At 38.0% G+C, this 12234-nt stretch overlaps 1 protein-coding gene across 1 annotated transcript; it reads right to left on the bottom strand.

The window, feature by feature from the left end:
- On the bottom strand, window positions 1-408 carry LOC135216531 (uncharacterized). Its single transcript, XM_064251905.1, has one exon. It carries the CDS (start codon window positions 406-408, stop codon window positions 1-3), a length of 408 nt encoding a protein of 135 aa, XP_064107975.1.
- Between the last annotated feature and the right edge of the window lie 11826 nt (window positions 409-12234).

Genomic DNA, 12234 nt, shown 5'->3' with positions numbered 1-12234 from the left:
TTACAGGTTGATGTCCTTGAACTTCTTAATGTCACAGCACATATGATCTGACGCACCTGAGTCCAGAAACCACTTTCCCACTGATGATTTTGACATGTATGCATGTGCATCCGCTTTGGCGCACAGGAGCACTGCTTCTACTTCTTCAAATTCAGCTACAGAAGGCATGGCATCCCCTTTCTTAGTGCATTCCTCCTTCAATGTCTTCCAGATTGGGCATTCCCTTGCCTTGTGTCTGGGCTCCTTACAGGTGTAACACATCATTTTACTATCACCAGAGGTGTCCTGCTTCTGATGCTGCTGATTGTGCTTCTGCTTAGAATGCTGTTTAGCCATGGCTTTTAATGCCACAGGTTCTTCTTTGCTTGATGTCGCCCTGTTGTGCAATGCTAATCGCCTTTCTTCCATCACAAGCTTGCTCTTTACATTTCTTGTTGTGAGCCTATCCAGATCACCCTCGAAGGATCTCACAAAAGCGTCTTACTCCCTGAGTGGTAGCCCAAGTAGAAAGAAAGCAGCAAAGCAAGTGTCATTTATTGGGATGCCACCCATTCTTACCTTCTGAATCAACTCATGCATCTTGGAAATGTAATCTACCATTGGCATTGATGGCACTTTATCCAACCTAACCATTTCCTTGAAATACAACATAGTGTGAATAATCCCAAATTCACTGTACATTTCCTTAAGTGTGTACCACACTTTCTTTGCGAATTTAAACTTACCATCGTAGAGAGTAGAGCTGTGCAGCGCCTCGATAATGACTCCCCGAGCTTGGCGATTGACTCTGGCTTGTTCCTGGTTGAGCTCTGCCTAGGCCTCTTCTTCATTCTCAGTATCGTGGACGTAATTCCTAAACCCAGGTTCAATGGCATTCCAACATGTCAATCAGTATTGCTTCTATCCTCTTCGACCACGGGTAGTAGTTTGCCACATCACACTGTAGGAGGGTCTTCTTGGAGGTGCTCCCCCCCCCCCCCCTTTTTCCCCCCCCCTTCCCCCCCCCCCCCCTTTTTTTCCAACTTCACATTCAGCCATCTTGAACTTACTTCTTGATGAAACGCTTTAAGGGAAGCTTAGCTATAGGCTAACACTTTCTTCAGTCTGGACGACTCACTAGCGAGAAGGACTAAATACTAAAGAAAAATCAACATACAAGCGTGAGTGCAATGTACTAACACAATATGAACAAAATATGAACAATATAAATCACAATACTAACATAGTAAGTGTAAGCATTCAACAAGTGTAATTGTTTAGTGAATGTTAATGTTTAGTGATTGTCCTTTACTGTTTAGTTAGTGTTTAGTGAATGTATGCAAAGAAAGTCTTGTCATTTACAGGAACCATTTATGCTAGACTGCTTAGATCCAAGAGTAGATGCTTAGGCCTTGACTGCAGTGGCTGGAGTTCTTAGGCTAACCTGTTTTTGTAAGGTCATTTTTCTCTGTGAAAATGGGTCCAGTAATAATAATAATAATAACCAGCCAAAGTTTTAGTTACAATAAATAATAAAATAATAAAAAATATCAATATTGATAGTAATAATAATAAGATGATAATGATAATAGTAATAAACGATAAAAAATTTAATCAATAAGCAAAAATGGACTGAGGACCTTTCCATATGGCTGCCGAGGTCACTTGCCTCGGCAAGGAGGTCACCACTCCAGTGATTGACGCTCTATGCTCTATGTGTGAGTGTGTGTGTGTGTTTCTTAGTAGCAGGAGAAGGGAGCTATTTAATGAAAGCTTCTCATGATGACAACCCTGACAACGGTAGAAGTAAATGAAAAAACTCATGCAGTCGTCTGTGATAACTGTGATAGCTTGTCTCGTATGTACCTGACACTTAACCATCTTCCATACTTACAGCATCGGAAGCCAAGAAGATGAAGACACCTACCCATTATCAAAAATGTTCTCCGTGAAAAGGCATAGAATTATCCCGGATGGGTAACGCTTTCCAGAAATACAAGTCAATCAGTCAATCACCCAACACAGCATTTAACAAAAGAAAAAATCCTGACCAGGAAGAGTAAGATGAAAATGGGGCTTGTGTGTGTCTGCAGGGATGGCTTGAGCATCGCGTCATTAAGGAGGGCTAGAGACACTTTTGACCACCCTAGTCATTTTGACCCTGTTGAACTAGATACAATAGGTAATGTTACATACAAACCATATATATATATATATATATATATATATTTATTATATCTATATATATATAATATTATTAACATATATATTGTGTGTGTGTGTGTTTGCATGCCTATTTTTACCAAACCAACTCCATAACGTTAAGTTGCTATAGGCTTATGCATGTGTTTGTGTGCGCGTGTCACATATACAGAATGTTAATTTCTTACATGCATATGTACATACATAAACACACACACACTATGCAGGTGTATATTCATATATTTATACACTATGCAGGTGTATATTTATATATTTATACACTATGTAGGTGTATATTTATATATTCATACACTATGCAGGTGTATATCTATACAATGCTTATTTGACGTCAGTTGCTCTACCTTTGACGCCACGAGATCTCTGGCAATTGTGATGCCAACAATTCATAGTCAATCACTCGATCTATTTTCAAGTACTTACAAAATGTCATCGAATGCTACCAGAAAACAAGGGCTGTTCTGTTCAGCACCGTGATTCTGTGGATTCTGCAGCATTATTTCATTTTGGACCTTAAGACTGTCATGCTGCTCTCTGACTAAGTCCTATGAACAGCAATGTATGCGAGGCCGTAATGTCACATTAGGGAGCACTGCCATAGCATTTCGAACTAATTTTTTTTATTATTGTACGGAAATATCTATTAATTTATTGATGTATATTAAGATCAGTCTTATTTTCCCCATGATTTTGCTCTTCCCATATGGGCGTTCAGGTCTGCCAAAATGTACTTTCCAAGGCCACATTATATAAGGCCTATTCATGTGTTGTCTCTGATGAATAGAAATAATATTGACAAAAATATTATGAGAGCAAAATGAAGAAAACAGATAACATTAAGAAGGAACCTTACGACGAAATGTGACATCAAAGATCTGCATTGATTACATTGAGAAATATTTACAATGAATTTGAGTAAAAATGAAAGAAACTAGAAGGAAGAAAAATGGTAGGGGGGAACTTTTACCCGCCCTCCCCCCACCAGCCCCCTTACATTTCAATAATATATGGTCTTACACTTCTCTCCCCCTTACCCGACCCTATTTTCTTGTAATAGTTTCTCTCTCTCTCTCTCTCTCTCTCTCTCTCTCTCACCGATCGATCGGGTCATTTTTGTTGATTGCTCCTCCCTCAACAGCCGAAGAAAATTCTCCAAAACCCACCAACCACTCCCCCCTTCTCTCTCTCTCTCTCTCTCTCTCTTCTCAAATAAGTTTGCCATGTGTCGAATTTTGCTACAAGAAGCACACTCAATCTCTTTTATTGTGGAATGGAATGGAATATAAGATTTAGGCCAAAGATCAAGCGCTGGGATCTTTGCGGTCATTCAGCGCTGAAAGGAAAATTCAGAGTAGAGTGGTTTTAGAGCTACGAAACAATTAATAGGAAAAGGTGAAAAGTTATATGGAAGAAATAGAATATGAACGAAGGTTCAGGAAAACGAATGAAAAGGGTTGCAGAGGCTTAAGTAATGCCTACAATGCACCGCGTGAGGTACGCTGACGGTACTGCTCCACTACTAGAGTTTTTATTGTGGCTTCATTTTTCTATTTTATTTTATACTAAAATTGGTAGATTATTTCATGAGCACCCATGCGTTTTCTTTTTACAATCGGCTCCTTATTTCCTCTTCTGCTGTGATTCATGCTGGTCTCATTTTGAATTCCTCTTACGAAGAGACAGCCAAACAGAAGGAGGACCGACATTCAGCTACAGTAAGGCAAGAGATGGTGACTGGAAAAGGTTTAATGATCATAATCATGGTTAACATGAGGGTCGCTCACGTGTACATATGCACATATCAGCATCAAACCCATTTTCCATCCAATTGGAATCTCAGAAAACCAGGTAGATGGCTGCTGGTGACTCAGCATGTATAGACTTCTATGGGTCCAACTCAAAACCCTCCTCAAACGTAAACTCACAAATACTGTAAGGTCGCGTTGCTAAAAAAAAATATCTATGAAGAGCCAAGTAGGGCTGAGGAGTGGAACCAAGTAGCGGTAAGTTCAGATGATGCCGCTTGTCTTCCATGACCCTAGATCGTGATATTATTGTTTTTGCTTACTTTATTGTTTCTAGAGATTGAATGTACTCTTGTTGCTCTATTTTCTGTTAAATTAATTACGCATATATTTTCATTAGCATTCTTATATCATTACTATTAACATATTTAGAACCATTGCTATTTCTGTTATTTTGGGTACTACCTTCAGGGAGTTCTGTCCTGTGAACCCCAGGTCCAGCTGATAGTACCCGGAATAGATCCCATTCACAATAAAAGATTGTACCATTGCTTTGGATGAGCAATAGAAATTATTGGAAACTGGATGAAGGACAGGGTTTGGCATTAACTGATCTTCTCCTTTACTTCAACAGTAGATGTGTATTAGACGACCTTGGCTATAAACCAGCAGATAAGCGCAGTGGTCATTTGTCTTAGTGAGTTAGGAGCTACGCACTGCAAGAAACTGCCTCTTCTTTTGTGTATTTAGCCACTGAATCCTCCATGAATTCTTCAACATAAATGGCTAACACAATTCAGAAATGGCCAATTCATGGGTATACTGGGCTGTTTAAATCTTTTGGCTTACAAATTCTATGGATAATTTGCAAGTTGAAAACTAAGATATAAAATCCTAAATCAATCTGGAAAGATAAATAGGCTACTACAAAAGTAGTACACCACTTTTTGGAAAATACACAAAACAGGTCGTAAATGAACGCCAACATAAAACGTGTAGCTATATTCTGTTTCTCCACTGATCACACCAGTCATGATCCTAAGTTTTAGAATACGTGGTCGTCCGATGGTTAGTGTAATAACACTATGTACATATTTATACAGTAATTCTCTCTCAACATTTAAATTAATGCACCGCTAACTCTTCCCCATATCACTTCTTCCCAGTTATTGAGAGCTTCAATGTTCAGTTTTAAGTTTTGGGTAAATGTCCCTGTCAGTCAGTGCAAGAAAGCTCTGTGTCTACATATTGCCCGAAACACCGAAATGGCAATCGAAAAAACTAGGGGAACAAACAGTGCGTATGTTCCTAGAAAAGGAGTCTCAAATAAATTTTATCCTCATTTCGTAATAAAATACGCTAATCCGATATTTTCAACCACTCCTAATCCCATGCAACTGAAAATCGACAGAGCTTTAGAATAAGTATCAATAATTCCTAGACCACCTTCAAATTTAATGAAATACATAGTTGGTCCTCTCTTCGAATTGGGCTATATATTTCCTTCCAAAGATAGTTAATAATATGACTTTATTTCAGAAACGTACTTCCTTATTGGTGGAACAATGTGGGCCCACATACCACACCTTTGACAACAGCAATGAAATAATAGGATGCTTTCTGAAAGGTGTTGAAGGTCGGGACACGTTCATATTGACTCTTACCTTCATTTTATTTACCAACAATTTCCAAGGCTCATCACAAGTTTCCTCAAACGCCGTGTCATCGTATACAATACCAAGGACTTTCCTTCTCAATTCCCAAAGCCAAAAACAGTTGTTTTCGCTTTCCTCAGACTTTCACCCACTGCAACTTCAAAATCATTTATTACCTTATAACATCCATAACCAGAGAACTCTGCAGACACGAAAGCACAGAGGTTATCTGCAAAATCTTGTAGTTCGCCTGATCGAAACTCAGTACAAACATATCCTTCCTTATATCTTGTGCATTGAAAAATAAATCCCGAATGATATTATCCAGCTTATTATTGACCTTCCTGGAACAGGCGCAGTATTGTCCGTCTGATATAACCTCTGGCATCACCTCGAGGAGTCTATTTTTCAGCACCTTTGCAAACACTTTATGTCTGCATTAATCAAGCAAGGTAACTGTCCCCCCTCCGTTTTTGGCGATATATCAGTCCTGTCTCCCTGTTTAGCAAATAATTTAATAATGCCTTTGTACTGATTCCATGAAATGGTACCAACTTCAGTTATATGTCTATCTGGAGCACGCCAAGAAACTCATCTTTTATGACTTGCCAGAACTTATCTTATAGAATTCGGTGGGTGTAATGTATTGAGAAACACTACTCTCTCATTCTACTATGTTGAACCTTCTGGGAGTTGTTGTAGAAATCTCCCGCCATCCACAAACTGGAAGCCAGCATAAGCATGGGTCTCCTTACTTGTAATTGATATACCATAATAAAGTACGTGAATGACCACCCTGACTTCTTAGGACCTAAGTACTAAAGACAAGAATGCAACAGTGGCGACGAGGAAGAACCCAGTGTACGAAGAGGTATGTCACATTGAAGGAGAGTTAGTGTACCAACGACAGCCGGCCGTATCTAGCCTAGCATACCAGTTTAGGCCTGGCCAACGTCCAGACTCCAGGTTATTCGAGTAGCCTGAATTCAGCTGTATTTGTTGGGGACTACCGAAGTTCCATACCCTGTCAGGAAGGATGGCAGCAGCAAGGAGACCGACAATTCCCGAGTTTAACCCAGATAAGTTGGAATTATCTTGTTGGCTGGATCTATTTTCCATGAATTGTGAAGTAAATGAAGTAACAGAGGCGACAGCAAAAAGGGCTTTGTTGCTTTCTTCAGTTGGAGTAGAGACATTTTCCACGATCTGTAAGTTAACAGCACCGAATTGCCGTCTGCAGTTCCATTTGATGACCTAGTACATCAACTAAAGTCGCATTTTATAACAAAACCAAGTTATCATAGAGCATTGTGTGATTTCCTACAGAGGAAGAAGAAAAGTAGTGAGTTCCGTGAAGGAAATTTTATGCTGCGGAACTAAAATTGTTAGCTTCAACAAGTGTGAATTTAATAGGTGAATTTTGACCGAAGGTTGAAGAACAATTATTGGTTGGTATTGATAATGAAGTATATTTTAAGGTTTTATTAGCTGATCCTTTTGAGTTTAATCAACTTCTCCTCTCGTGAATTACTTGCCAAGGTTACCAATTTAGAAACTGCTTATGTTACTGAATGTAGTCCTACTTCAGTTCTTTTATAGATAATAGGCCTGCAGGTACTGTTAACAAGGTTAGGCATAAGGTAATTAGGCCTAGGCCTAATTCTAGTGCAGACTCTAAAGGGAGAGTAAAAGTGATTATTGTAAAGTTCAAAGTAAATGCATTCATTGTGGGCGCGATAACCATTTAGCTAATAATTGTAGATTTAAGAATGCTAAATGTTATTCCTGTGGCAAGGAAGGCCATGTTAGTACAGTGTGTCCCAATAAAAAGGCTAGAAATAAATCTAGGAATGTTAATACAGTGCATGATGTAGAGGAGTCTACTAGTAAGGATATTCCTGTTAATGAAAGTTTCCATGATTCTTATGATTTATTGAAACTTTTTGATGTTAATGTGAATTCTATTGATTTTGTCGATGATTTATGAGGAACCATATAGAGAAATTTTAAGGTTAAATGGGTTTTCCCCTAGAGTTTGAATTAGACACTGGCAGTGGTGCATCCACTATTTCACGGCATGATGCTAATAATTGAATTTAACCCCATTCCAACAAGGAAACGCTTAGCAAATTATGATAAAGCTGAAATGCAAGTGTACGGTGAAATAAATTGTGATGTTTCTTTTAAAGGCCAAATGGTCCAGGGACAAAAGTTTTTTGTTGTAGATAATGATTTAAATTTAGCAGGCAGGTCTTTGATGAAGAAATTGAAATACCAGTGGGTACAATTGATAATGTGTGTGATGATAAATTTAAAGGTCCTCTTATTACCCCAAGTAGTGCATCTAGGCCTAAGCTTGATTGTGTAAAATGTTCAATGAGTATCAGGTGGTGGAAGGATCACCCATTACAAATTATGAATGTCAATTAATGTTAAAAGAAAATGCTGTGCCTAAGTATTTTAAGCTAGATCTGTTCCTTATCATTATAAATGTAAAATTGAGAATAGTTTTGAAAGAACTAGAAAGTAAAAATATAGTGAGCAAGGTCGAGCATGCTGGAGATTGGGCCAGTCCTATTGTTCCTGTAATGAAGCCTAATGGTGAAATAAGGATTTGTGTAGATTGTAAGTATCTCAATACCCAAAACCAGTGTTAATACCTTCCCATTACCGAGATTGGATGATATTTTGGCAAATGTAGGTTCTTGTCAGTATATTTCGAAATTGGATTTGAAAAATGCATATTTACAGGTATCTGTGAGTGAAAATTCTCAACAATATTTGATTATGAATACTATTTTTGGGATTATATAAGTTTCATAGATTGCCTTTTGGGTTGTCGTCAGCACCATGTATATTTCAGAGGTTTATCTCTGAATTATTGGCAAATATTGAGGGTGTTCATGTATTTTTAGATGACATATTGATTGTCGGAGCTACCAAGGAGGAACATGACAAGAGTTTATGTAAGGTTTTAATCAATTTTTGCAACAGAGAAATGTTAAATTGAATAAAGATAAAATGTATTATTGGTTCTAGGGAAGTACCTTATTTAGGATACATTTTAAGTTGTGATGGAATTAAACCTGACCCAAAGAAAATAGAGGCAATTTTGGAAGCTCCAACCCCTCACTCTGTTCAGTGTTTCTTTTTAAAATCATTTTTGGGGCTATGTACTTATTACAATAGGTTTGTACCTCAGTTCAGCTCTATTTTATGTCCTTTTATATAATTTAACCCAAAGAATGTGGAGTTTCATTGGGCAGCAGTTCATGAAGAAGCTTTTCAGAGTATTAAGGAAGCTTTGGGAAGAGCTGATATTTGTTTTGGATAATTTTAACCCCAATGCTACCATGATTTTAGAAGTTGATGCTAGCCCTGAAGGAGTGGGAGCTGTTCTTAAGCAAGAATATAAGGGTAGAATTTCTACTATTTCTTTCAAAAGTAGAAAATTATCTAATGCTGAGTGTAATTATTCTCAAATTGATAGAGAGGCTCTATCCATTATTTTTGGAGTCAAGAAGTTTTCTGATTATCTTTTGGGTAGGAAGTTCGTTATCAGGACGGACCATAAACCCTTGACTCATCTATTTAACCCTAGTAAGTCTATTCCACAATTATCTAATGCTCGTATTCAAAGGTGGGCTTTATTTCTATCAGGTTTTGATTTTAAAATTGAACACATTAAGGGAGTGCATAATACAGTGGCAGATGCTCTTAGTAGGCTACCATTGTGTAGAGATGATGCTGATTTTCATGTACCAGGAGAATATGTAAATTTGATTAATATTTTGGATAAGAATTCTTTTGATGTTACAATAGTAAAAGAATGTATAGAAAGAGACACTGTTTTATGCAGAGTACGAGATTATGTAAGGAAGGGGTTCCCAAGGAAAAGGTGATGGAAATTTGTATGTTACCTTTCTATAAATTGAGAAATGATCTTTCTTTGCATGACAATGTATTACTGTATAGGAATCGTATTTTTGGTTCCTGAGATGTTTGAGAAAGCGTGTTATGGAAATGCTTCACGAGGGCCACCAGGGTATTGTTGCCATGAAAGCTGAAGCAAGGTCTTTTGTATATTGGCCCAACATGGACCAAGATTTAGAACAAATAACTTCCAACTGTGCATTATGCATAACAAATCTCAAACATAAGGGCATTTCACCTTTATCTTGGCCGTCAGTAGATAGACCTTGGTCCCGCTTGCATGTAGATTATTGTGGACCCATTGACAAACATGCAATATTTGATTATTATTGATCCTTTTCTAAATTTATTGATGTCTATGCTTGCAAGAATATAACTTCAGAGGGTACCATACAATGTTTAAGGTCATGTTTTGCTAATTATGGTATTCCTGACACAATTGTATCTGATAATGCAACTTGTTTTATGTCTAGGGAGACTCAGAATTTCTTTCAGAAAAATGGTGTTAGACATTGTTCAGGAGCACCATATAATCCAAGTACAAACGGGCTTGCAGAACGGGCTGTCCGAATATTCAAAACTAATTTCAAAAAGTTTGATTGTAATTTGCCTGTAAAAACCAGAATGGCCAAATTTTTGTATACCTATAGACGTACAGTACAGTCTTCTACTGGCTGCTCCCCAGCTGAATTATTGTTTGGAAGGAAATTTAAGGGTCCATTAGATGTTATAATGCCTAAACAAAGAGATGAGTGTTATGTTCATGAGTCTAAATTCAGAGTTGGCGATGCAGTATATGCCAGAATTTTGGTAAAGGACCAGAATGGGTGGAAGCTAAGATTATCAAAGTTCTTGGTGAAAGAAATTATTTGGTTTCTGTAGAGGTTAATGGTATTTTGACTTGGAAGCGTCACCTTTCACAGTTATTTGAGAGAAAAATGTATAATACTAGAGTAACTGATGAACCGTCACTATTAGAAGATACAATGATTCCTTATGTTCCTGTAGTTTCTTCTCCCCGTAATGTACAAGGATTAGAAGAAACAAATAACACTATTCAGAACTCGGGTATGATTTGTAATCCCAATGTAGAAGTAGTAGGATCAGAGAACAGTAATTGTGATACTGGTGCCATTGTAAGAAAATCTACCAGAGTAAGTAAGAAACCTAGGAGACTCATTGAACAAATTTAAATTTTTGTCTGTTAACCTAAGGGGGGAGGAGTGTAATGTATTGAGAAACACTACTCTCTCATTCTACTATGTTGAACCTTCTGGGAGTTGTTGTAGAAATCTCCCGCCATCCACAAACTGGGAAGCCAGCATAAGCATGGGTCTCCTTACTTGTAATTGATATACCATAATAAAGTACGTGAATGACCACCCTGACTTCTTCTAGGACCTAAGTACTAAAGGACAAGAATGCAACAGTGGGTTAACCAACCACCACAACCGGGGAAGTCATAGATTTGCGAGCTTGTAATCGCCGCCTCACATCGTCTCCCTGAAGTGTGTCATCCAAAACTTCCATTTCCGAAGGATCAATAATCGCCTGACAAATTTCAAAAGATAATCCATTATAGATTTCTCACCCTATACAGAGTTAAGCAGATCTTCAAAACGTTTTTATGAAATAGGGTATGATCCCGTCCGAGTTTTGAAATACTCTCCCATCCTCCAAAACTATTTTGGAAATGCTATGATGATCACTACTTCCATTCTTCTCCCTACTTAATTAACAAGTATGCAGACACTCTCACATTTAACAAAATCATCTCTCGCCCTTACCTTTAGCTCCCTCCAAAACCTCATCCTGAATCCATACAGCTGCCTCAAAAGACACCTGCAGTAATTTCAACAAACCATATTTCTCATTTGATCATTTTTTTCTGCTCAATATAACAAAAAACGGTTTATTTTCTATTTTTGCTTAGTACCACCAGAACATTGGTACTATATTTACAAAGCTACTCCGGGATCATTATAAGTCCTTCCCCAGGGTGTAGCTACCGATGTGTCCACTACCATCTCTTACAGGCTTTTACATACATTCTTGTGTACACTTTCCAATGTCGCCTTCATTAGTTGCTGTAAACAAAACATTTTCCTCTGCTCGAGGGATATCCTTTGTTTCATGCACGGACCCTTCAAAAGAGCCTCTACAGAATGTTCAATGTTAGAGTAATCCGAAAACAAAGTACCCTGCTACCATGGAGCTACTTTTTTCAACAGTTTCTACGCTAAAGTTATCTAATTCTATACCGGCCTTCATGCTCTCGCCATTGGCTATCGTATCTTCTTCGATTACCAGGCTTGACTGCGCCTGTTGGGTAATTTCTCAGCTGATTTATTCACTATTTATGTCACTTTTCTGCACTCCTTCCTTCCTTCCATACTGGTCTCTCACCAGATAAACACGGAAATCGATCATGTCGAAAAAGTTGTCTGTCCTCCTTGTCCGTCACGCAGCTCACAGCCATATGATCAACTAATTATTCCACATTTATAGCATGTCTGCACTTGGCCCTGATACAGCAAATAGTCACTGAAGATGGAATGTTTCTTTTCACGACAATCTTTAATTGTACGAGTACCATTCAATAAACCTTTAGCGTTCCCATACGAAAAACGATTGTGTCTAATGTAAAATATATCGGCTCAAAACCGTAAGCATGAGCCCATCTTTCACATCAAATGAAGCTT

The sequence above is a fragment of the Macrobrachium nipponense genome, chromosome 6 (assembly GCF_015104395.2).
Source record: "Macrobrachium nipponense isolate FS-2020 chromosome 6, ASM1510439v2, whole genome shotgun sequence".
In the NCBI taxonomy this organism is placed as follows: Eukaryota; Metazoa; Arthropoda; class Malacostraca; order Decapoda; family Palaemonidae; genus Macrobrachium; species Macrobrachium nipponense.
This window is presented reverse-complemented; position numbering and strand designations above follow the sequence as displayed.